The 26,271-nt window shown below is 39.6% G+C and overlaps 1 protein-coding gene across 9 annotated transcripts; it reads left to right on the top strand.

The window, feature by feature from the left end:
• The first annotated feature begins 419 nt into the window (after positions 1-419).
• Positions 420-24,866, top strand: GTF3C3 (general transcription factor IIIC subunit 3). 9 transcript variants are annotated; one of them, XM_082314246.1, is made up of 19 exons: positions 420-585; positions 1,749-1,851; positions 4,338-4,534; positions 4,948-5,071; positions 5,580-5,771; positions 6,052-6,217; positions 7,288-7,435; positions 8,923-8,995; positions 9,944-10,030; positions 11,109-11,212; positions 11,824-11,995; positions 12,456-12,658; positions 13,275-13,376; positions 14,259-14,394; positions 15,047-15,284; positions 15,655-15,845; positions 16,521-16,645; positions 19,420-19,572; positions 20,525-24,866. In XM_082314246.1, the coding sequence occupies exons 1-19, from the start codon at positions 487-489 to the stop codon at positions 20,645-20,647; spliced, it is 2,736 nt and encodes a 911-aa protein (XP_082170372.1). In that variant the 5' UTR covers positions 420-486; the 3' UTR covers positions 20,648-24,866. The 9 variants fall into 9 exon arrangements, with proteins under 9 accessions (XP_082170372.1, XP_082170373.1, XP_082170374.1 ...); XM_082314247.1 differs by having other exon boundaries at positions 19,386-19,572; positions 20,525-20,640; XM_082314248.1 differs by lacking the exons at positions 19,420-19,572; positions 20,525-24,866 and having other exon boundaries at positions 16,526-16,639.
• The last annotated feature ends 1,405 nt before the right edge of the window (positions 24,867-26,271 follow it).

Here is a 26,271-nt window from a genome sequence, read left to right as displayed (position 1 = left end):
TCTTTGTTCAAAACTGGTAAATAAATGTTACCTTTCAATTTATTAGAACTAGACGTCATAAGGTGTGTTGCAGCAATTTTTCAGATACTTTTTTATCAGAAGTCTTCTAGTTTCTTGGGAGACTGGAGCGAACGGGGAATTAGGGAGACACCTATCCTCAGGGGCCCCATGGCTGCTTGTACCTCCCCCCCAGCCCATTTCTGACCGTGCCCCACTCAATAAGTCATCTGCACCATAACTGTATACGTGTATGAAGTTAAGAAACCCTTCTCATGTAAAAATAACAAACACACATTTCTGGGGAAATAAAAGATAATCTAACACCTGCGATGAGGCCGGGCCGGGCCGGGCCGTGGCGGGGCGGAACTTGTGCGTGAGGGCGCGGGGCGGGGCGGGCGCCATAACGGGAGGGACCCGCGTCCTGCCTTGAACGAGGTTCCCCCGCGCTGGCTGCGGCTCCTCCCGCTCCCGGGCGGTGCCGGCGCGATGTCGGGCTTCAGCCCGGAGCTGATCGATTACCTGGAGGGGAAGATCTCCTTCGAGGAGTTCGAGCGGCGGCGAGAGGAGCGCAAGAGCCGCGAGAAGGTGAGTCTGCCCCGCCTGACAGCCCCGCGGCCCGGCCCGGCCCGGCCGGCCCGCCCCCGCCATGGCAGCGCCTGGCAGGGCACGGACCACTTCAGCAGCAGCGGCTTCCTCTCTTTTGTGTGTGTGGGCTTATGTTAAGTGCTGCTGTACTCAGCTATTGATTGCCGCGCTCAGCTCTTGATTATGTCTGCACGCTTCTTAATTTCTGTGCAAAAATTATAAGAAACTAGCTGTAATTAGTAAGGGTCATTAGGCACTGGTGGAGCAAGTTGCTCAGGGGAGCGTACACCTTTCAGAAGCGCAAAATGCAGCATTTTGGTTCATGCCAGTGTGGCTTGCGTCCCTGGACTTGGCAAAAGCTACTGGCAGTTACCTTCAGACACCATAATTAATTTCTTCTTTAGGCTGCAGCAATGAGCAGAAGCAGGTTTTGATATAAAATCATCCAGGCTATACTGCTGCCGCTCCCCCACCATCTTCTCTGTGAGATGTAAGGAAGAGATCCAGTTTGACTCCTTTTGGTAATCGTTGTGGCTTCCTGGCAGCAATAAATAGAGGGAGACGCAGCTTTGCATCTAAAAGTAGGCAGGTGGAGGTATTGTGAGAAATCCTGTATGCTTGATTGGAGCGTTGTAGTTAACTTTAACTTTGCCACTTTTATGTCAAAATGCCACAGCATTTCTGTATTTCCTGGTCTTCAGGGAGCAAATTCAGCAGAACTCAGCTGTCATGGAAGGACAAGTGATATCCCAGGGCTACCTTCTTACTGGGTTAACAAATGCTATTTTGATATTTCATTTTGTGTTTAAAAAAGCAGGGTGCTAAAAGGATTTGTCACGCATTTGTAACTTTTTTTTTTTAATATGGTCAATCATGTCATCTTACCTCCCTGTAATGCCAAATAAGCAATGGACCGATCTCTTCAGTCAAAAGTAATGCAAACAGTCACCATCTGAATTACCTCACATTGATAAGAAGGTACATGTCTTGAAAGCAATTAATGCTGGGGTTTGTTCATTTTAAAAATATAGCGCTTATTCCACCTGTTTCACTAGCAGTGCAAAAGCTGGAAACCCATGGTCTAAATGCTAATTGTAAATATTAGGGGAAATAGGAATGAGTCATGTTATAAAGCTGATAACTAATATTGGTGGTGCGTGTAGGATGGCGAAAATGCGTCTGCTGAGGAAAACGCCGAAGACGTAGAGGCTCCGTCTTCATCCAGAAAAGCATCTGGGAAATCCCAAAGTCAGGATGAAACTGACGGTAAATGTTAACATGATAATTTCAGTGAAAAATGTATTTAAAAGGTCATTGAGCGCATTTGCTCTTTGAAAGCTGTATTTTTATAAATACCTGGCTGCTTCTTTTGAACCTGTGGGCATTGAAGCACATTGTTAGAATATATGTCTTTGTAGGATGTTCTGAGTCATAGCCAGGGTTTTAGCTTTGTTCGGTGTTTTTAAGGGGCTGAATCTGGCCAATGGGGCCTCTTTTTCTGGGAAACCCTCCATTTTTCCCCTCCTGGCTCCTTAATCACGTGGTCTCAATTATTTACTCTCTCTGAAGTTACAAATAATTTGAAGTTTTTAACTTATCTCAAAAAGTCTTCTGTCTGTTTTGCTTTGGCTTTTTCCCTCTTTGTCTCTTTGCTGGTCTTTTGCTGAGGCTTGAATGCATCAGAATATTTGGTTCTACTGCGTGAGTGTTGCCTTCTTCCATTCTCAGCCAAAGTGAAATAAAATAGCTGAAAAGAGGAGTTTCTTTTTTTCTCTTTCTTTGTGTTTTTTCTCCTGCTCAGTTATCCTTTGGCCTGTTTAGAGTGCCTATGTTTATTTCTCTCCTTATTTTCTGCTGGATATTCCTAGCTACAGATTCTCTGGCTGGCTTTCTCTGTGCAGTTACTGGGATGGTAATATCTCCTTAGGCGCCCTAGCAAAGTAAGCTTAACTGCCTTGGGGTTCCTACATAGTGAAAGGACTTGCAGGAAGTGGTAGGAGCAGCACTTCTCTCTTTAGTTTGTATCCGTCCTTGTTGATCCCATGCCTCAGGTTCTGGATTTGAGCTTGGGCTTTAGAGCGCTGCAGTCTGTTTCAGACACCTACCCTTCAGAAGCTGTACTCCGTGCACCAGTCAGGGCATATTCTTGTGGGATTGCCAGTGCTGTGAGATAACAAAGTGCAATTTTTGATCTCTTTGTGTTGGTTCTCAGACTCCTCTTGCTACTTTCAGTGCAAATTCTCATCATTCTCTTTGTTTCTTTTCTTAAATTTAAAATAATAGGCCTTAAATTGTCTCACCTAAAATGTGCATCAGTGGTGCCTCAATTCTGAAAGTATGGCCAGACTTCATCCTAGAAGGACAGAAAATGAACACTGGAAGTGTGGTTGGAGCCAGATATCTGTGGTTCTTTATTGACCCCTTCTTTTTGCGGATGTCTCCAAAATACTTCCAAGCTGCTCTTTTCTGCTCTGTATTCCACCCAGTCTGTTACATGGTTTTTCATGCACATCATCTTTATCTGAGAAAAAACGTACCCTGATACATCTCTGTGGTAGTGTTACTTGTGTTCTTACTACAGAGAACAGTCTAAAGAGCAGTCAGAATCAAGGAACCGTTGATAATATTTATCACTATTTAAAGAGTTGCTATTAGAATCAGACTTAGACATTAAAAAGAAAAATGTTAGGAAAGGGCATTGTTAAAATCACTTTTAATACATGAATCTTCGGAGCTAATCTGCTACAGTCTTCAGGTGATTCCTGCAGCCAAGGAGACTGAAACAAAAGGGAAATTAAATTAATAATTAGGCTTTTTCAGATGAGGGGGAAGAAAAATCTTGATTTTTAGATGCTTAATATCCAAGTCAGAATAAAAACAACCAAAAAAATAACCATAAACTCAGGTGTAGTACCCAATTCCCTCTTGTATATAGGCAATACGTGATAGATCTATTTTTCAGTCCCAACTTGATACTGTGGTTATTCTTTTATCAAATCTTGAGATGCCCAATCTCCCAGCTGAAACCTTTGAACACTACATATTTTGATATTTTGCAGAGATACGGACTTGTGGGCAGTTATAACCCTGGGTTAACTTACAAATGAAAAGATGTAATTAAAAAATGTGAAAATTTTTAAAATCATATGCGTTAAGCATATTTATTTTGGATATATAGCATCATATTCTTATTTATTTTAAAGAATTCTGTTATTTCTTTTTCTGGAGAAATGTGAATAATCTGGCTTTTGCATTTACACATGTTAAAAGGTACTTAGTGTCATGGATAGAATGGTTACAAGATCTTGTTTTAAAATACTTCTAAAAATTGGTTGCTCCATTATTGTTTAGTATAATTGTCTGCTCACTTAGCCTCTTCAGCTGAAAAGCTTTATTACATCCAACCAGTTCAGTGCTTGAAAATTGCTTAATATGCTTCTCTTGTATGGATTGAGAAAAATGTTGAATAAGCTGTTGCTTCGTTCTGTGTGTTCCTCCATGCTTTCATTTCAAATATCCCAAAAATGTTAGGGGCTGGGGTATTCTAGGCATTGTTGATGAATAACGCGGAGTTTTAAAACCAAAGAGGTTGTTAATCGTTTTTCTGCATTTCTGCAGGCCTTTTTCTTACAGAGTAGCTGTTTCAAGTGGGCTACTAATTATGATGAATTCCGTTTTCTCTGCACTTGTCCTGATAAGCAGCCTGTACTCTTGATTATATCATAAACCTTTCTTGCTTCTTTCTCAACCAGGAGAAACTTCAGATGGCGTCAGTAAATCTGTTCATCGGGTCTTTGCGTCCATGCTTGGGGAAAATGAAGAGGAGGAGGAGGACGAAGAGGAAGAGGAAGAAGAAGAAGAGGAAGAAGAAACTACTGAGCAACCCACAGCTGGAGATGTTTTTGTGTTGGAGATGGTACTTAATCGAGAGACCAAGAAAATGATGAAAGCAAGTATTCAAACTTTCACGTAACTTCCCTGTATCTCCTGAAGCATAGTGCATGAATGCCAGTTTGTGTGATTTTAGCTACTTGCTGAGAAACTTGCCTGAAAATAATTCCATGTAGGATACTTCTGCTTATGTTGGTGTCGCCTGCTTTGTTTTTTAAAAAATTACTGTAGATTACTGCTTGAAAACTTTCAAAAATAATGAAGTGAGTCCAGTGTCTGGATTGTGTTTGTATTAGATATCAGTTATTCTGTCAGTTGTGAAAATTAGCAAATATTTTGGTCAGTTGTTTTAATATCGCTAGTACTTAAATAACTTGTTACTGGGTTGTGTTAAGCACAAGTGTGACTGATGTCTCCTGAATTTGGGCACAACTGAATCCTTGGTAGAAATAATATCCCTTTTCCATTTAGGAGAAGAGACCTCGCAGCAAACTTCCTCGTGCCTTGAGGGGTCTGATGGGAGAGGCCAATATCAGGTTTGCTCGAGGAGAACGTGAGGAGGCTATTCTAATGTGCATGGAAATCATTCGACAAGGTACATTAGAATGATAAAATTTTTTGGCTTTAAGGATGGGGAGAAATTGCCATGTGCATCAGGAAAAGTCAGTGTGGCTTCACTGGTGATGAAAATAGTCAGTACAAGGAAAGTCACTGTATAAGTAGTGTGGAAATAAGAATATGTAGTGCATTTCCTTTATTGTTTTGCTTATAAAAAGAAACTAGCACCCTGATTCTGCAGAGGCCTGGGCCTTTGCTTAGCTTTACACAGTTTGCTTTTATTGTCTTTGTAGAACCAAGGTGTAAACATCAGCGTGACTTACAATGTAGAATAATGCTAAAATGGTGGTTGTTAGATTCAGTCGGGCTGTTCAATAATTTATAAAAAGGAATTGGAAGCTTGTCTGCAAGTTTTTTCTGAATTTAAACACAGCAATGTTGATGTTTCATATAATTCTGATATCTGTTGTTTGCAGAAAGGCAAATTACTTGTTTTCAAGATGGTTTTAAAACAATGGGGTTTGATCATTCTTGTCTTCTCACAGCTCCTCTTGCTCATGAGCCATTTTCCACTCTTGCCATGATCTATGAAGACCAGGGTGATATGGAGAAGTCATTACAGTTTGAACTGATTGCAGCTCACTTAAATCCTAGTGATACAGAGGAATGGGTTAGACTAGCAGAAATGTCACTGGAACAGGACAATATTAAACAGGCTGTTTTTTGCTACACGAAAGGTAACGTAGCGACTATTTTAATAGCTTAAAATAAATGTTAGGTGCTAATGGCAATCGTTTTGTTTTCTTCTGATTTATTATTTAGTTTGCTGCAGTTTGCTAAGATTCTGGTACCTCTGTACAGGTTTTGGTAAAAGATTAATCACTCTTTAATATAGAATGTCCTTTTCTTACAAAAGCCTTGTACATGTCCGTTAACATTCATCTAGTCAGGGAAATGAATGTGAAATCCATTGTTGCCTTTTCCTAAACTAGGCTACTCATATGCTTTTTCTTGTAGCTCTGAAATATGACCCAACCAATGTGCGTTATCTATGGGAGAGATCAAGCCTGTATGAACAGTTGGGGGAACATAAGATGGCTATGGATGGCTACAGGCGGATTTTGAATCTCCTGTCTCCCTCTGATGGAGAGCGCTTTATGCAGCTGGCTAGAGACATGGCAAAGTAAGTTGGATTTGAAAATATTGTGATTTCGTTCTCCAGAGTTTCTCAAAAGCTGGTCTTAATAAGTTCTGCAGCTAATGCAAGCTGGGTATGTAGCTGAAATCAAGGAATGCAGGTGTTTTTTGTGGGGGTGACCCCCACACAAGCATGCACCCCCCAACTATTGTGATGTTTCCAAAGCCTGGAATTCCCTGACATGTGGGAATTATCCTGTGTAGGATCAATGCATCATCTTAGAAGTGTTGCATTCTCTTAGAGCAAGAGAATAAAATGCAAATACTGATTACTGGAAAAATGCCAATAGTATACAATTATATACAAATGCAGTACGTTTTTAGTCTATATAATAATACTAGAGACCTGGAAACTTATTGCCAGCAAATTTGAATGAAACAAAGTATTCAATCTGAAATACAGACCATCTGCAACAGAATATAGTTTATATGTCATTTGTAATTCGTTTCTGGAGCAAGTAGAAATCTGCCTCCTCCCCTTTCCTGCTAATGAGAGCAGATCAAGTCATAGAAGCTTGCCTGAGACAGAGAAGGGTTGTGGTTAAAGTGTGTAGCTCTCTTATCATAACAGCTTTTTAGTAAGCTGTTTAACTACTTTATATCTCAGCTTTCTCATTCAGAACTTGCAGAAAGCTGTTATTGGCCTGTTTCAAAACAGTTTAAGTCTTTTCATCTTCATGGTCGTGAAATGCATGAAAAAAATGCAAGGACGTGTATGGTAACAATACTATTATTGAAAGTTTTTCTGAAACCAGGTGAATGTGATAGATTATTGATACCTGTCTCGAGGTGAGGGATATGGTGATGAAAACTCCAGTAATGTCCTAACATGTAGGGGAAAAAATGGTAATTATTTGAAATACATAAAAATTGGCAACAGTTGTAAGGAAAGAAAAAACACCCCCTTTCTCACTGTCTTTTGCAACTTACTCTTGCTAATGAAAATATTTGCTAGTAGGCAAAAATAAAAGAAGTACGAAAATCCTTTTGCTAGTGTTCAAAGTACCTATTGTCAGTTATCTCAAATACATAGTATCTCATATCTGTGTTTTATAGGAGTTATTATGAAGCCAATGATGTGACCTCTGCTATTGAGATAATAGAAGAAGCCTTTACTAAACACCAGAGCCTTGTCTCCATGGAAGACGTTAACATCGCAGCTGAACTATATATTTCTTCCAAACAGTATGACAAAGCACTGGCGGTATGGAGAATTAAATGCATTTCTGCATCATGTTCAGCACCTCTTTGCCAGTCAGGATGGACAGTTTGTATTCCTGTAGTGCTTAAATATGGTCATGTTTCTATAGCGAGAGTGTTGGTCAGATACAGATTGCTTGCTATTAGTCCTGTAGTAATTAGCATTGAAGTTAACAGCTTGATTTAATAAGTTGGGGGCTGCTAGACTTGTATGCTGTTCCAGGTTTAAAATTTTGGGATCCTTCCTCTCCTTCTCTACAATTACCATAATCTTAGTAGCCAGTGAAGACCTACGAGCTGGTTTTGTGAGTACTACCAGCAAATGGCATTCTCTAAGTCGAAGGTTAAAAGGGTGACACTGAATGGTCTAATGGTTCAAATGCAGACCGTTGTGCTTTAGCTGGCATACTTGTGTTATGACTAATAATTTATGCATTAAGCGTCAAACGTGCATTGCAGAAAGACAATACATCTTGACTCTAAGGCGTCAGGAATTGGAGATCACTTATCTGTTCCAAATTTGTTCTAGTGGTTTTTAACCTTCACTTTTGAGGTGTGTTTCCAAGTTGATTTGGTCTGGCTTTGAGACGAAAGACTTCAGTATCTGGTCATTGTTATACTTTCCAAGGTAGATTGAAGAGACGCTGTTAGTTGGGACTTTCTCCTTGTGAACATTCTTATTTGCTGATATTAAATTGCCTCCTTTTTTTTTTTTAAACTGAGCCTTTAAAAAATAACTATCTTAATACAATCATCCGGTATGTTCCTCTAAGGGGCATGTACTCTATCACTCTTGTTCTGGCAACAGTAATGACTTAAATATTTACTTTTCAATTAGTGAACAAAATACCAAACTGCACTGGGTCTTAGACCAACGGTGCTTTACACTTGTGCATTTCCCCCCTCGCAGCTCCCCATTGGCAAGTGAATGTCTTGAATTGTCTGTCTTTGGTTCTATGATGTTTTTTTAACTAGCTGTTCTATTGAATTATACTAGTTTTATTGAGGTCATGATGTGTATGACCAGGGCTGTTGTAAAATGTCTGTATGTAGCCGTGGATTTTATTTAATTATTTCTTTTAACTGACACAAACCATATGATTACCTTGCAGCACATTAGACTGAGGAATCCTTGGAGCACTTTGGAGAGATCTGTGGAGAGCTTAGCTGTTTACCTGGTGCTTTGCTTTCTTTTTCAATCTCCCAAAAGGCATTAAAAGAAGCTACAAAGGTTAAAAACTTTTCTAGTTGTGATGAAAGTAACTGTTGTATTTGCTAGAGAGATGCTCATTGGATCATCTAAATAGTCCAAAAATAGTGGACAAAGACATAAGGTGATCAAACTCAATACTAGTCAACTAACTCCATGTGAAATTAATGCAGCTTTTCTTCTGATAACTTTTGTGACGTCTAAAACAACTGCCATGTGGGCTGGTTACTCCATATGTCCTTTAAATCTTTAAAATGATCCGAGTTACTTGTCTGTTTTAGGTTATTACAGATTTTGCAGGAATCGTACTTGAAAAGAAAGTATCAGAAAAAAGTCCAACCGAGGAGAAAAAAGGTAAGTAGCTAACAAGCGGTTAGTATGACCCTGCCGTTCATCTAATGTGACATCTTTCTTTCCATTACCTTTTCAACTCATGGGTATATTTTGATGCATGTCGACAGGCTTTTCTCTTGAAACTTTTCAGTGTTTTTAATGAGTTACATGGCATGACCTCGGCTTTCTGTAAGGAGTTACTCTGATGTCCAATTAGCCCTGCTGACTCATTAAGGACAAGGACTGCTCTCCAGGCAACTGGAGGCCTTTTAAAGTTCTAAACATTCCTCGGAGTGTTCACATCAGGCCAGTTATTTCTGCCAGCTAAATAGCTTCTGGAAAAAAATTAGATAAGTTTAGTGGCATCTATGCTCAAGAATATCAACCTTTGACCTGAGAATAATATTCTTCATCAATCCCACTTCTGTTATTAAACATTTAAATGTTCTTGTATATAGAAATCTGAAAATGTTTGTTTGGGCTGTAGAATGATCACCGCATGCCAACTCCATAAGCAGTCAGTCTGTTCTATGATTAAGCTGGTTGGTTGCTTCAGCCATCTGGTCCAAACCCAGTGTAGTATAAGATACTTTTGTTGGCTTTTTGCTTTAATGGACCAGGTGAAAATACAGTTGATCAATGAACAACTGTCCTGATAGAGACTTTTAACAGATAATTTATAAGAAGCAAAACTGTAATGAGTCTAGGAATTAAAACACAGTGTTGCAAAGTTACCTAGAGTGCACTATTTCATAAGACAAAGCTGCTAAACTACCCTAGAGCTTGGTTGCCTGCCCTCTGTTGCTTTATAACTTTTTTGAGTGCTTCCTGCTCTGCTGTTGTTCAAAAAAAAAAAAAAAAAAAAAGTCCACTTTTCAGAGTAAGCTACCAATCAAGTATGGATTCAAAATCGAGTAACTTTTGGCTTAGCTGGTGCTACTAGGGTAATCCGTCACTTTTTTTAAAAAGGTACAGAGGCAGTGGAAGAAACTCAGGAAAGCCAGGAGGCTGTGACTGACGACCAAAGTCATCCAGTTGCTGAATCCAGTGCTGCAGGTAAGTAATTTTTTAATTTCATACAAGTCTATGAACTGATGACATGCTCAGGAACTAGGTTGCAATATAAAAATTGGGGCAAGATTTCTAACAGCAGAAAAATAGGGCTTGATCCAGAAAATATTTCCTGTGTGCTGTCTTCCTTACTCAGAACTTATTCTAACCCAGCTAACCACCAAAGCCAAAAGCATTCTTGCAGGACTTACCCACTTTGAAAAGAAAATTTTTCATTTTGTAAGATTTTATTCATAGGTGAACAGTTACTCTCGTGCTGGGCATTAAGATGTTCAGAGAATGATGAATTAATCTGCATGTTGTGATTTGCAGTAATTGGATGTGAATGTAGAAGGTAATAGGGAAGCCTTATGTTGGATATCACAGTTTTCTCAGTTTATAGCAATCATCCTTTGAATGTCTGGTGTAAGAACTAAGGTGAAGGAGAACTTAAACAGGGCAGTTAAGGAGGTGTCATGACTGCATGTGAAGGAAATATAATAAATAATGGTGTTTTACGGTATGACCTGTAAGTTGCTAGCATTGTCATGAGTAACTACTTTGTCTCATGTTTGCATTGTCATCAGGTTGCATCCTGTCTATATGTTGTGTAAAGTTCTGTAGTTAACTGTGTTTAACCATGTATACAGCCAGATCCTTGATACACAGGACTTAGCTTATAAGAACAAATAGCTTAATACAGGGTATTTCCTTCGGAAGGCAAGGAGAAGAGGGTACAGGTGCATAAATTGCTAAAGGGAAGCTTTATGAAGCAAGCACATCTTAAGAGGGCGATGGCTGTAAGCACATCCTATGGGATCCTGCTGTTGAGGTTGATGCAGACTGACAGCACTTGATACGTCAGGTGAAATTATTAGGATCAGAGATAGTAGGAAGAAGTTGTTCCTACTATCAGGAAAGATATAGAAGAAAGGGAGAGGGCAGGCCTGCACCAACATTTGCTAGAGTCAGTGAGAATATATTTTCTTCATTGGAGCTGAACATGGCCTGGAGGGGATGTGGAGCTTGTGAAGTGCGTGTTAAAGCCAATGGGTTCAGAAAGAAATTCTTTATCTTCTCACAGCTGTGGAGAAGGTCAGCTGCTGCATACCTGAGGGTGTTCCCATAGATATCACGGTCAAGCTGATGGTGTGCTTGGTTCACTTGAACATCCTAGAGCCACTCAATGTAAGTAGAAGCCAACTCAGAAGTTGGGGGATGTTCTAATGAATTGCCAAAGCAAATAATTTTTCCTGTCTTTGTATGACTGAGGTCGTTGAGAGAGCTGTGGAGATTCCTTTTGCTTCCCTCCCACTCCAAGAGAGAAAGCTAGCAAACCCGTAATAGCAGAAATACTATTTTTGTCCTTATAAATTGTGCCTCCAGTGGAACTATTACTAAAGCACAGTAAATCATAGCCTATGTTCTGTGACAGGCCCGGGGCCACATTGCAAAGTTGTTGAACACTAAGGAACCCATCTTTGCTTTGTTTTAAAGCCATACTAAATCTTTCATAAAGAGCACTCCTCACTGATGGGCACTTTCAGCCATTGAATGTGAAATGTATGGATGGGTAGGATGTGAAATGTCTAGAATAGAAAAATGTAGCTTTTTCAGGAATTCTGAAATTCAGGTCTTTATTTTTCACTTTTAAACTAACGTTTAAATAAAGGAAGTGTAGTTCAGAATGCAAATAAAATAAAAATAGCATAAAAATGTAAGCTTCCAATAACCATATCTTTAAGAAACGTTCTTGTTGGTTATTTCTGCTTTTAGTATTTTGTGTGGTTTTTTTAAAGCCTCTTTTGACCACTCTGGTGGAACAAAATCCAGAAGAAATGGGTGACTTGTATTTGGACGTCGCGGAGGCATTTCTGGATGTTGGAGAATACAACTCAGCCCTGCCTCTCTTGAGTTCCCTTGTCTGTTCAGAACGATACAACTTGGCTGTTGTCTGGCTTCGGCACGCGGGTGAGAAGAAGCAGGACTGCTGAACATGTGGTACCAAGAGATGATAACACAATGCTGAGCATTTCCAGGGACCTTTATCTAAGACCACTGGAATTTTAGAATCACATGTTGAATGATAATTGGTATTTGCAAAACTATAATTGGGGTTTATTATGACAGCCCTGTCATGGAGCATTTTCTTGTGCTTCATATAGATTGAAATTTACTTCAGCTAAAAATACTTTATTTTCGTGTAAGTGAAACAGCATCTATTCTGCATTCCATCCTGTGTCAACTGATGATGCTTTAAGTGAAACTGTGGATGCATCAGTACATGTTTCTGAATACTTCCACTTTAATAATACATGCTTTGGGTGGTTTTAACTGAAAAAGTATCTGAAAAGTATGTTAACTATTTTGCAAGCTTTGAAATCTTCTTTGTCTGCCATTTATTATATTGTGTTGTTTATGGGATTTCTAGAGTGCTTGAAGGCTTTGGGACACATGGAGCGTGCTGCAGAGAGCTATGCCAAAGTTGTTGATCTTGCTCCATTGCATCTGGATGCAAGAATCTCACTTTCAACACTTCAGCAGCAGCTGGGCCGACCTGAAAAAGCTCTGGAGGCTCTGGAACCAATGTATGATCCAGATACACTGGCTCAGGATGCTAATGCTGCCCAGCAGGTGGGTAAACTGTTCTGTGCTTCCAGTTTAGGATATACTATTCTGCTAAACTATGGTAGTGGTCAAAGATGTCAACTATATAGGACCAGGGATTGAGGCTTACTTATCTTACAGCGTGGTGAGCCTTCAGAGCACAGCGAATGATTCATTACAGAGTATCAGGGATGAGTCCTCATGGCTCTTTCTCCCTGACCATTTTGTCAGTATTTCCCCTGTCCCACCTGATTACTTTTGTGTGATGTACAAGCTCTTGGCCACTGAGAACCAGTCTTGATGCCAATCACTTTGCATCAAGTTGATCAGCAGTTGCTACATACGAGCTACGTGGTTTGGCTCTACTGATAGTAACAGATGGCATAGAAAAGGTTCCATACCCCCTCTCCAGCAGCACTGTCGCTATAGGTAAGAGTTATGCTGAATTTCTCTGAAATTTGAGAATTTGAAACAGTAACTACTGCAGGGCAGTTTAGGGAGATCTTACCTGCTGCTGCTAAGATTCTTACAGCTTTCTAGAAGCTTTTACAATCCCATTAGTACTGTAATGAGTCAAAATTGTTTGTTTTATAAACTCACTCTCTGTGCAAGAGGTTGAATAATAATGTTCAATATTATCTAGGAATTAAAGCTACTCCTCCATCGTTCGACACTGTTGTATTCCCAAGGCAAAATGTATGGTTACATAGACACTTTACTTACGATGCTGGCAATGCTGTTGAAGGTAAGCCAATCTTTCCAGCTACACTTGAAGAAAGTGGACAGCTATGGGATGGGTTAAGACAAGCGACAAACAAACTCAGGAGGAAAGCTAGTGTTTCTTATGTGCAAATGGTTTCATAATTTTCTTAGATAATAATCTTGCAGGGAGCCTATAATACTGGTGTTCCTGCCTGTAGTGTTCAGAACAGAGGACCGCTGGGGTGTATAATTCTTAATACAGTGACTTCAGCTCCCTGTTTTGCAGTGTACATAGAGCACACTGAATACTAAAGCTGCTTCTTACCTTTTTAGCAGTCAGCACAGTGTTTTCTTAAAGTGTTGATACTGGCTTCTATTTCAACAATTTTCTTTTGAATTTCTTAAATTTTTTTTTTAGTATTTTCTTGTGATAAAATGACCAAAGAAGAATTTGTTTAGCCAGTAAATACACTGGAGGTGGTTTTTGTTAATTGTTTTTTGTTTTTAAATAGGGAGTGAGGGAGGGGAATATTTAGACCTCAATTTTATCCATCTGGTCAGAGCCATCACTATTGTATTAGACTGGTTGAATAGCTGACTATCCACATATTTGTGAAACTGATACAGAAAGGCATTGTTCTTGTTCTGCCTCTGTGCAAATAGTTTTGATTTCAGTATATATTAAGTCATTTGAAGAGTTTGTATCTTTCTTTTGCATAGCCCGGCTTGCACTGGAGCATGAGACAATGCAGAGATAATACTCCTCCTGGGAATGTTCTCTCTCATGATCTTGATCTGTTGTGGCGTTTGTAAGTTGCAGACTGGTTTGGCATGCAACGTGAGCAAGATGGATTGGCCATAAAGCTGCCTTTGTCATACCATGTATTAATGTAATCTGAAATGCTGCCCTTAAATTTGTTTCTAGGTAGCAATGAGCAGAGCTCAGGTGTGTTTGATATCTAGTTCCAAATCTGGAGAGAGACACCTCTATCTTATTAAGGTGTCAAGGGATAAAATTTCTGACAATGACGACCAAGAGACAGCAAATTGCGACGCGAAAGGTAACAAATGTTTATTACAAACAAAGCAAGAAGATGAACTCCTTAGTTCTGAAAAATGAAATAAATGTTACTATTTTGCATGCTAAATCCATGCAGTTCATGTTAACATTGCTTTATTTCTAGGGCAAAGAAGGCAGCAATACTGAAGATAATATAGCTTAAGGGTACAATCCCCATTCAGAGAAAACCAGTAAGATTACAGGATAATTCAGATCAAGAAGGACCTCTAGAGATCATATGGTCCAACATTGTCCTCGGTGCAAATACAATACACACAAATCTAGAACATAATAGAAATACATGTTTTAAAAGTGGTGTGATTTTTGTCAACTGGCCCACACTCGGTTGAGCCAGACTACCCATTCTTAAGCACCATTTGTTAGATTAGGAAGAGTAACTTTAATGCATTCATGTGGTATGTTTACAGCTTGACCTGTGTGTATTTCTTGCCATTTGTTCCCAAGATTTGACTGTTGTTCTTGCTGGTGTTTCACAAACTGCACTTAAACTGAAAAAAGTAAATATTTTATCATTACCTGTTAATGCTGAGATGTTTTTGAAAAGACCAGTTTGACATATGCACCTTTTTTTTTTAAAAGAGGTTAGCTCTCTTGTTTTAATTTTCTCAACTTACTGACTTCAATATTTTTAGCAATTTTTGCTGTTCTCACGAGTGTTCTGACGAAAGATGACTGGTGGAACCTCCTCCTGAAGGCGATATATTCCTTGTGTGACCTCTCCCGGTACAAGGAGGCAGAGCTACTCGTGGATTCCTCATTGGAATATTACTCGTTTTATGATGACAGACAAAAGCGCAAGGAGCTGGAATACTTTGGGCTCTCTGCTGCAATTCTGGACAAGAACTTCAGAAAAGCGTACAACTATATCAGGTGGGGTACTGAGAAGGTAGAGCAATCTCTTTTGTAATTGCTTCCACTGAGGCTGTACTCATACTGCTGAAAATATTGCTAAGGGAGGCAGGCTGATGCTTTCCAGCTTTCGCTAAAACGGATGAGGCTATTGAAACTAAAGGAGCTTTCTGATGGCCTTGGATTCAAAAAAACCGCGTAATGCAGTAGGTTGGTTGATTTGGCCAGAACCATTGGTTCTGTCTTTCACTCTCAGCTTTGCCTTAGTCACTGACCTGCTCCTTGAGTGTCTCTTCTTTGTTATCTTCCCTAAACTGTTGAGGTTCTATTGCAGATGCAGTATTATTTAGTATAGCGTTTACTAATTTCTTGTATACTTTTCCTTCTGTAGAATCATGGTAATGGAAAATGTCAATAAACCTCAGCTATGGAACATATTCAATCAAGTTACTATGCAATCTCAGGATGTCCGTCACCATCGCTTTTGTCTCCGCTTAATGCTGAAAAATCCTGACAATCACGCACTCTGTGTCCTAAACGGGCATAATGCCTTTGTATCTGGCAGTTTCAAGCATGCTCTTGGTAACGTCATTAATGTTCTAATATTAACAAATATAACAAGTGAATGTTTTTTTCAGAGAAAGATTGATTAAAGTAATTTTTTTCATACATCAGAAAATTACAGGTGGCTTCACAGTGTTAGTCTGGTGCTTTAATTATTTTGTACACAAATCAAAGCATGGCTAAAGAGTTTTGCAAATAAAAATTAAGCTGGTATGTTTCAAGTTTAGCACACATTGCAAATATAACCAATTTGCAAAGCTAATTGAAGGCTAATGATAATAAAGAATAAAGAGGACAGAAACAGACCGATTTAAACAGCAAATAAAGTTAGTTGGACATTTTAAGCAGGCCTTTGAAGTAAACCTACTGCTTCCAGTCAAGCCCTCCAAATGTCACACTTAAGATGTGTGGTCTCCAGGAGATAAATCCCAGCAAGGACCTTGTTTGCCTTCTGTGCCTGATTCTTTTCCGCTTACATTTTACATCAGGGTTTGCATCTTTCCTTCAGAATCCAAGGAGTGCTGAAAATATAAATTTTTCTTTCATGTTTTTTCCTGTGTATTTTGATGTAGGTCTATTAAACAGTTTCTTTTCTTAGTTCACACTTCTAATTTGAAGCTTTTCTTTTTTGCCCATAAATTCTTAAGGAATGCTTTTCACAACAAACATCCTGATTCAATTATCTGCTTTTAGGACAGTATGTGCAAGCCTTCCGTGCAAACCCAGATGAGCCTCTGTACAGCCTTTGTATTGGCTTGACTTTCATCCACATGGCTTCTCAGAAATACGTGTTGAAAAGGCATGCTCTTCTAGTGCAGGTGAGTTAGTGTCGTTATTTTTACCTATAGTGTTTCCTGGCTTTGTATCTTGCAGACAGTTACGGCTACAACACTCTGTTTAAATAAATTTTCATAATTAATATGGCATTTCAAAAGAGGGAAGTGGCGAAACTTGAACACAGATGAGTGTGCTTTTGAACTGTAGCTATACCCATCTGAATCTCCTCTCCTTTTAGATGTAGCTTGTTCTGCTGTGTGCACACAATGATTACTCACATAGATGTTAGCAGCTGCCAGATGTTTGTGAAAATATTACTAATTTCAGTCTTGATGGCTGTAGTCTGGATATTCTTCCAAATTTTTTTTCTGGCCCTGCCTTGCTCTGAAGAAGTGCTGTAGAGTCTGTGCCACTTGCCCTTCGTAGCCGTGTCTCATAAACTGCATTGTTGAAGCAAACTTTACAGACTTAGAAAGCGATTTTTTTCCCGTCTTCCTTTCCTCTTCCCCCTTTTAGGTGCCTTTTATAGCTCTCTTTGTAAAGATCTTGTGAACTCCAATTTAGGCTACCCTCAATTTTTCAGTTTCCTTATTCACATTTTTCTTTCATCGCCAGATCCAGTTACAAGCCACAGGCTGATTATTCCCAAACAGAATCTTGAAAGTAATTTCCTCTACTCTCCACCAAGTATTTTCTTTAACTTGAAATGCCTTTTAATTCCTGTGGCCACGCAGCTCAGGGTCAGCAGAATATGGTGAGGACCCTGAGCTCTCATGACTTCTGAAATTGCTGAAAAAGTGTAGCTTGCGCTGATTTTCATGAAAGCTATAGCTACTCTAAAACAAGACCAATTATGTCAGTATCCAACTTAAGACATTTTGAACTTGCAAACTTTGGCCTAATTTTAATATTTTTATCCCCTTCTTTCTGTAATCAGCCTGCCTTTCTTAAGTGGGCTGCTATGTTCTCCTTTTATAACGTACTTGAACAGTCTCCTATTTATGTTACCCTCTGGTGATACAGTTCCCCGCTTTCTCTCTTCTCATTTCTTGCTTACTGTACTTGGTATTTTTGCATCCACTCTTGCTTCTGTTGTAGTTGATTAATAATTCAACCACAGGGACATACTGGTCACCTAAATCATGATCATTAGCTCCTTGTGCCTGAAGTAATTCCTCGTGCTGAAGGAGCTATCTTCTCTGATTACCAACATGGTCCCTAGAAAGAAAGTCCTCTAGTTACATAAAGAGAATCATCACATTCCAAAGTGGTAACAAAATGAAACGCATGGGAAAGGGTGAAAAAGTTGCGTGCTCGATTTCTCCCTTCTGAATTCACCTCTTCTGTCTGTCCCTCCTACGTTCCCCCCAGGGCTCCTTCAGTGTCAAATGAAACACTGCATTTTAATATAAAATAACACTGTATGCCTCTGTGTCTTTCCCTTTGTTCTGTATGGGAGGTAGCTCTGGCCTAATGCCATTCATCTTTATAGCATCACACAAAGCTTGAGTCATGGAGAGCCTGTTGCGCGCCGAGCTGGTAGGCAGTGACATCCTACAGATGAGAAAGAGAGCACTTCTCTCGCTTTACAGCATGTCAGTGTCTAAATGAGACTAGTTTGTTCCACCAGTGCCTGGTCGCTGTCCCTTTATGCATTGCTCTGTTTTACACCTTCTGGGGACATCGGCACCCGACTGGGCGCATAGTACCTGTTGGGTCCTGCTCCTCTCTCTGAACCACAGCGTGCCACGTAGCAGGAGTGCGTATTCAGACTAAGGCTGGCGATGAAATTACGTACACCTGGGATTCTGCTGGACAAGAGTTTAAATATATGAGCATATATTTTAATTTTAAACTAAAAGCAAAGTAAGAAAGTATAACACTTAGAGTGCTTCAACTTTGAATTTGTTAAAGCATGGCACTGGAATTGCTGGGTACGAGTTTCCTTTCAAATTCTGCTGGACACTTGGCAGTAAAACATCTGCTGGCTTCAAGAAGGGACACAGACTCTCGCCTACTGCTTAGGATATATGGATTTTTCATGCCCTTACTCAGTGATGTTTATTTTTGGCCACTTTATAAAATTATATACCGATAACTTCCCTGATAACTGGTATTGGAGTAAACATTTATATGGAGCACAAGATCAAGAAAAGAATATGCTTGCATTCCAGAAATAATACTTCGATATAATAATACTTCATGGAGTTCAGAATTTTGTAGAATTCTGAAAAGTTGTAGAATTAAGCCATTTCTTGCCACTATCCAAGGCAAAGAGTGAAGGAAAGGGAATGAAGGTTTGGGTTTTTTTTTTTTCTCCTTTAAAAAAAAAAAAAAAAACAAAACAAAAAAACCACAACAACTGGGGGAGCGTTATCTTTTAAAGTATTTTTTAAGAAAAATAAGATCTTGCTTTAGCCTGTCCTTTGGCTGCATGTTTTTTAAGGTGGTCAGCTCTTCTGAACATGAACCAGTCTTTTCTGTGTGTATATTACATAAATAGTTACATACGTACATACATACTTATATATTTAGCAAGCTAGTGCCGTAAGTCACTATACGAAATAACTGTGCATTCAATTTATTAAAAAGATCTATCCATTGTTATCAATGGCAGTGAGACTGACAGAGCACAGTTTTTACAGTCTCAACAATCGAATGTGATGATTGTTTTTTGCCTTCAACTTGCGTGTGGTTCTGTGGAGAAGCATAGATCAAAGGTTTAAATAGATACATTTTAACATCCGTCCTCCAGCGTATTTTACTGCCATCTTCTTAAAGGGAGCAGTCACAAATGTGCATAATATGTGTACAGGGATTCTCCTTCCTTCACCGGTACTTGGACCTGCGTGGACCATGTCAAGAGTCTTTCTACAACCTTGGCCGTGGCCTTCACCAGCTGGGGTTACTGCACCTGGCAATCCACTATTACCAAAAAGTACTTGAACTTCCTCCTCTCGCCTTAGAGGTACTGTATCTTTGGAAGCTAGGTACAGAGAATAGAGTCGGGTCAATGGTAATAATAATTTCTCAGCCGTAGTTAAAATCGGTACATAAAATCTGTGTAGTTGAGTTTCCTTCAATTTGTATTGTAATTCCTTGTCACCGGAAGCCCAAATCTGATCGTCACCTGGTAATGTATTTAAGCATGTGTTAATTTCAAAGGTTTATGAATTTTGAAGGATTTACTGATAGGCTGAAGTAGCAGCAAAAAGGGTTGCTAAACAACTTTACCTGAATAAGTAGCTGAACTTTATATATTACATGCAATAAATTATAACTGGAAGTTCTATATACTCGCCATGCTATAAAACAGCATGCTGGAGCCAGGTGAACCAGTATTCAGAATGCCTAAATGCATCTGAGCCATGGTTTTGCTCTAACTGATCTGTGTTAGATCATCCTAATTGACGTGTCATCCATTTACAAGTCTGGTCCGAGCGAAAGGTTTTTTTTTGCCTAGCTTTGGCGTGGGGAGGTAGAAAAACAACAAGTGTATTTAGAGAACAGGAAGGGTTGGTAAAGTAACAAGGATGGGTGTTAGTCAGCGCTGGGAGTTCAAAGCGGCCATCTTGTGACGGTGTCAGAGATACAGGCAGTAGTCACATTCTGATTGTCGGAACAAATACTTTGCAGACCAAGACAAATTAAGCTAGTACTTTCCTGTTTCATGAGCTGGCTATCTAACTTACAGCTAATGTTTTGAGTATGTAGTTGTATAACTCTTCGGTGATTAACAACGTGTGGAAACTCGTTAAAGAGGGAGGGCACAAGGAACGCTGCTTCTTTTGTTTCTATACAGCTGAAAGCCTATATAAACCATGAATATGTGATTTGATTCTACTGTAATTGCTACTCGTGTTTCAAGTGTTATACTATCTTTGCATGTAGATAACTTTTTTTAATCATTATCTTTACAGGGAATAGAAACTGATCAAACAGACTTGAGAAGAGATACTGCCTTTAACTTGTCGCTTATTTATCAGAGCAGTGGAAATACAAGAATGGCTCAAAAGATGTTGTATACCTACGCAGTTGTATGATGAGGTTTGCGGCAGGTGGAGCCCCTACTCTTTGTGTTGACCTTTGCATTATGCCGTGCTGGGGAAACTGGTTTTCTGTACAACTTTTTCTACAGACGGTCAGAGACCCGGCTTGTGCCAGGTATAGCTTTATGGACTTTTTCTACTCTGACATTTGAACTGCATCACACATGGATGGAAACTGTGCCGAGTACCACGCTGACACGCTCAAGTGTGTCTGTCATTAGCTCGGCTCCTTTGACGCATTGCTGGGTAATCTGATATTCAGTCTTGTATATAGAATCAAACAGTGGAAACTGAAGCCCAGTGCGGTTTGTTGTTGTTTTTTGGGGGATTTTTAGGGAAGATTTACAATGTGCAATATTACAACTAGTTACCAGTGAGCTTGTTCAAGAAGCCATATTCACTGGTGATGAGGGTTTTTTAATGTGCAGCACTAAATTGCTATAATATAGAAGAAATGGGCTCATACTGATCCCTAGAGGATGGAGAACTCAGTATTTCAAGATCTTTAAAGTACTCGGAATTTTCTGGGAGTTCATATTCCTAGCAGCTGTTCTATTTGAAGGAGATGATTGATTTCTGTTTTACTGAAATCAGTGTGACCTTTGTTCTTCTTCTGAACTTGTTAATAAAAATTCTGAGGTTAATGATATCGTGTTTACTCATTCTCAGCAAACATATATCCTATTGAATAGCTTATAGAAAAAAATAATACTATAAAATCATACAGCTTATTATTTAATATACATTGCAAGTGGCCTGAGTTTTCAATTATTTCTGACAGTTGAACAGTAGCATATGATGGTGGAAGCATGCTGCTTCCCACTCAGCAAGAGAAGCAGGATGCAATGCTTTATCATAAATAAAAAGAGTATATAGTTAGGTGTATATATAGAAATGGATATATGTTATGATGTGCTACAGCAAAATAAGGCTGAAAAATATTTTTCAGCCAGGTAGTTTGCTGAATAGAAAACAAACTGTGCTGTTGCCTCCCAAGCACTCGTGTTACTTAGGGTATCACAGCTAACTACTGCTATTTGTTTTCAGCCCACTTTTATATGTGTGTGTGTGTTCTGTAATCATTTCACACAATTGCAATCAGTGATTAAGAAACAGGTTTTGTGGAATTGCCTAGACTAATTTTAAAGGTAAGGCAATTTTATCTCAAATCAAACATGAAATTACAATATATTGCGTGTCCGCTTCACTAGAGGGATGCTGGGCCATAGTGAGAATACAAAGGTAAGAGACAACTACCAAGAAAGTCTCACTAGCTCGCAAAAGTCCAGCATGTTTTACTTGGAAATAGTACTTGGTGGCACTGCTAAATACAAGTTCCATGCCAAGTTTGCAGAACTATAAATTAAAGAACCATTTTAGTTATGTTAGCCTGGGGTATTCATAAGCTGCAGAAGATGGGAGAGAATGACTCCCTTACCTCCATGTCATTTCTCATTCTTTCTGATAACTCATCACTGTTTTTGACGTGGTGGCCAACTGCTTGCTGTGTGAACTGGAGCTGACTCACAATGTATGTACAAGCAGAGTACTGCTGCATTATCTTGGGTTAAAAATGCTTCTGTTGAAGCTTTCCTTTTTGTTGGCCTTTTCACATCTTGTAATCCCATTGATTTTTTCTTTTTGCAGTGAGAGACTCCTGTCCCTTCATACAAAAAAAGTTTATCATGTCCCAGGAAATACAGCCCTCAGCGCTGCACTAATGTTCAGAAAACAGAAGGCAGAGATCCAGTGCACAGATTCCCTTTGCATTATTCTTTTCCAAAACTGAGTCTGAAATACTCAGAATCCTATTGCTTGTACATTTTTTTAAATAGCCTTAACATAGAGGAAGGTTATGGTTTTTTTAAGAATTGTATTAAAAATTGACCAACATCAAGGTATTACTATTTATTACTTTATTTCTGATCCCTACTGTTGCTAGAATTCTGAAGCAGTTTAGCTTTTAAACCTAGGAGGTATGAATCTTTAGCATTCATACAAATAAAAAGGAAAAATACAATCTGAATGCTGATGACTTTTAAACTGCTTTCTGAATTGTTTCTAAGCACCAATTAATAGAAACTTGCATTTCATTAAACCCAGTCAATGTGGACTGGAAAATTCACAGTGCTAGCAAATAGTGTTCTGAAAGGAAGTTCTAAACAGAGCATCTGGAAAGGAAGAGATGCTACTTCTCTCAATGCCAGTTATCTAAAGCTTTCTCAAATGCTTGTGGAAAAAAAATATATATGAAGATAGAACTTAGCTTTTTCTCAGCTATAGCCAACTTGCATTTATGGTTACGAGATAAACAGTCTTTTACTTAGATTTCACTTTTACACAATATTATAAATATGTTACTTTGTAATGGTGCAGCAGTAACAGATTAGACTAGACAAGACTTCAGACAAAGCAAGAGACAAAATCGGCCCTGTAGGAGTGTGAGCTCCCCAATGACAAGTTTAAACAGGCGCAGCCCACGTGAACTGACCTGCTTAAGGAAAAGCAAAGCACAGAACATGAGCTGCATACAGAAAATACATATGCTCATCCAGGCTTTAAGTGTATAGCCACAGCAGTACTGTCCAATACAGAATCGGGTAAGTTTTAAACCACGTTTCACTTGCAATACTGCTAATAAAGTGCCCTTCCTTTGGAATTCTTTTTCAAACAATGAAGTTGTGAACATGTACTGCACATTTCATCATTGTACGTTATGTAAGGGATGGAGGATATACAGGGGATTGTGAGTTTGAAACACAAGTAGTTCTTGGGGTATGAGCGGCTGTATGGGATTTATTTTGGCAGGCGCTATATTCATGTTTAGCCTTACCTGGCTGTAGCTTGTTTTAAGGATGCTCAGAAGAACATAACACTGGGGGAGATGAACCCAGCACCTTTCCTAGTTCTCCTTCACAGTAAGGACTATTCTACTGAAATGTAAGATCATAGAATCATAGAATGCTTTGGGTTGGAAGGGACCTGTAAAGGTCATCTAGTCCCATCCCCTGCAACGAGCAGGGACATCTTCAACTAGATCAGGTTGCTCAGAACCCCATCCAGCCTGGCCTTGAATGTGTCGGAACAAACAGCAAGGCAGGAAAAGCTTGAAATACAGCCATTACAGTTTTGGGAAAGCTTTAATAAATCACTATGAACAAGAAACTAAGAGGGAAAGAATACTTAAATCAATGCCAGCCTCACCTGTCAGCATGTCGGGAATATTCCTCAAGCCTCACTAAGAGAATTAGTAACACTTTCAGTCAAATGCACTACATATCTTGTCAAACTACTTGGTTTAACCATTTTGTTACCCGTTTATTGCTGTAGAGCTACTTTATATAAAACATTAACTCAAGGCATACTTAAAGGCTGCTCATAATAGCATCTACTTTTGCCTTAAAAACTGAATCATACCTTTTCAGTTGTACTTACCTGATACCAGCCTTGACAAGCGTACAAAGCTGTTTCCCATCCACATTTGCTGAAGGCCACAGACTGACAGGAAAAAAACCCAACCTTTTCGCTGCTTAGAAAATTAATTTTAAATACTGCAAATATTACTATAACTAAGAGGCTTAGCAGCTACCAAGCCCAGGGAAAGGCTAGCAACGTAGAGTTCAATTATTGATCCTGCAGGTGGCAGCAGTGTTAGATTACTACAATGTTACTGAAATTACTATGTTTAAAGAAAATAAATTCTTGTCTAGTGTGTACTTCTGATGTTTCAAATGGGTGATCTGCCGCTCACCGTGCTGCGCTTCACATTGCAAAGCAGGCTCTGAGCAGACAATCAATTTCCCTTTCAAATGAAAGCAAGTCAGAAGATGGCTTCCAGAAGTGCTCCAGTTGCTAGTGAGCATTCAGTCAGCAGGATCAGACTAGAGCAAATCTGAAGCAAAACACTAATCCAAAACACATCCTGGACATCTGGACCAGCTCTTTCATTCTGCATGTAACCCACTGAGCTGCATCACTTGCTAAAGCAGGCATAGCCAAAATGTAAGGTAGTGGTAAAGTTAAAAGGTACTGGGATACAGTAATCCTTCACAATTACGACGTATCTTACTGCTTTCCACCCTAAGCCCCACACAGGTTTAGAAGAAGCAACAGGATGTGTTGAACCTGGAATAGACTGTCACTATACAAATATAAGTACCATGTTTAATGGCTACAGCCATATAATCAGACTTTGCATTCAATATACAAAGTAACTGCAGATGCACGGCCCTAGAGAGAGCCGGGGGTTCTGGAACAAGGCCCTTCCTTGAAGGCCTTCTTCTGTGAAGAACCAGCCCTTGAGGTATACCATAGGTTGGTAAAAAAAGACTCCTGCAGAGGGAAGACAGAGGGGTGGTTGCTGCTGTTGCCCTGCCAACATGCAGTTCCTACAAACACAGCTGCCATATGCTTTGCCCTTTTGCACAGGCAAAGGTCACAATCATGTGTCCCTTGTTAGGCAACCTACTTAAGCATTCAATATAAACAGAAGTGTTAAATGGTAAGTGCTATTTGAGAAGACTGATTTCCAGCTGTGATTACTCTACAGTGTGAGTTCACAGCAAGCAAAACTAGATTACAGTTTTGATTGCTGTTTGCCCGAGGCCACTGTGGAGGCAGAGGCACAGCTTATGCTAAGCCACCTAAGCAGCTTTACAGAGCAGGTGTGGCATAGATGCCAACTGATTTCTGAAGGAACCAGCTTGACTGGGACAAACATAAAGCCGTATTGCATATGCTTGCTTTTAAGCAGCAGAATTTAATGAAGCTCAGGTGTGCATTAGCTTTAATAGTGTGCTCAGCCACCCCTTGTTCCTTAGAGCAGCCATTTGCTTCAAGGAGGAGAGGCTCAGGTCACCACGAATTAGTCCAGAGTCCCATCACGTAAGTTATAGTTTAGGACTGAATTTCTGGAGGAACAGAATGAGCTAATTCCAGAGAGTCCTTGGGCTGCTCCTAGGCTCCAGAGGTATGCAAGACTTCCCTCCCCGCTAAACTACACGGGTATTGCAAAACGTATAGATCCCACAGAAATAAATAGTACCATTGATCACAGAGGAGTTTGCAAACGGCTCTGTTGAAGCAGATCAGAGTGCAACACCACCTGTACTGAAGCCAGGTTGCATTGAAACCATGTGGAAGAGTAAGCCATGATGAAGATGAGCTGATCCTTAGTCTAACACGCATGAAAACTGTCCATGTTATAATCATCTTCAACATATTATGATGTAAGTCATCTGCTTCAACTACTCTTTCCCCAATGTGTTGTTCCACAGTAGAGACAGGTTGAATAAATTCCACTAATTCTTATGAAGGCAAGATGATGTGTAGTATTACATCACACACCTAATGAATTCCTTATATGCTCCTAAAATAGCCCAAGGCTTACGTTCTCTCATGACCCATATATCATCTACATTAGAAGCAGCCAGTCCTGCCAGTTCCTCCTTGTCCAGTCACGTCAGCATCCAGCCACAGACACATGACTCGGTCTTCAGTAATTCACCTGAGCCCTCTGCGAACTGGTCTGCGATTTGTTTTGATAGCACCTGCCAGGCCTTAGTCTAAAGCTGGTAAAAGAAAAGTGATGACAGCAAAGGTGTAGCATATCAACAGCA

Source organism: Platalea leucorodia, assembly GCF_965183815.1.
Source record: "Platalea leucorodia genome assembly, chromosome: 5".
In the NCBI taxonomy this organism is placed as follows: Eukaryota; Metazoa; Chordata; class Aves; order Pelecaniformes; family Threskiornithidae; genus Platalea; species Platalea leucorodia.
This window is presented reverse-complemented; position numbering and strand designations above follow the sequence as displayed.

Bases quoted from the DNA above. Each gene is read 5' to 3' on its own strand.
- GTF3C3 (XM_082314246.1), top strand. From the start codon at position 487: ATGTCGGGCTTCAGCCCGGAGCTGATCGATTACCTGGAGGGGAAGATC. The intron at 11,213-11,823 runs GTAAGTAGAAGC...GTTTTTTTAAAG, and splicing joins ACATCCTAGAGCCACTCAAT to CCTCTTTTGACCACTCTGGT. The intron at 12,659-13,274 runs GTGGGTAAACTG...AATATTATCTAG, and splicing joins ATGCTAATGCTGCCCAGCAG to GAATTAAAGCTACTCCTCCA.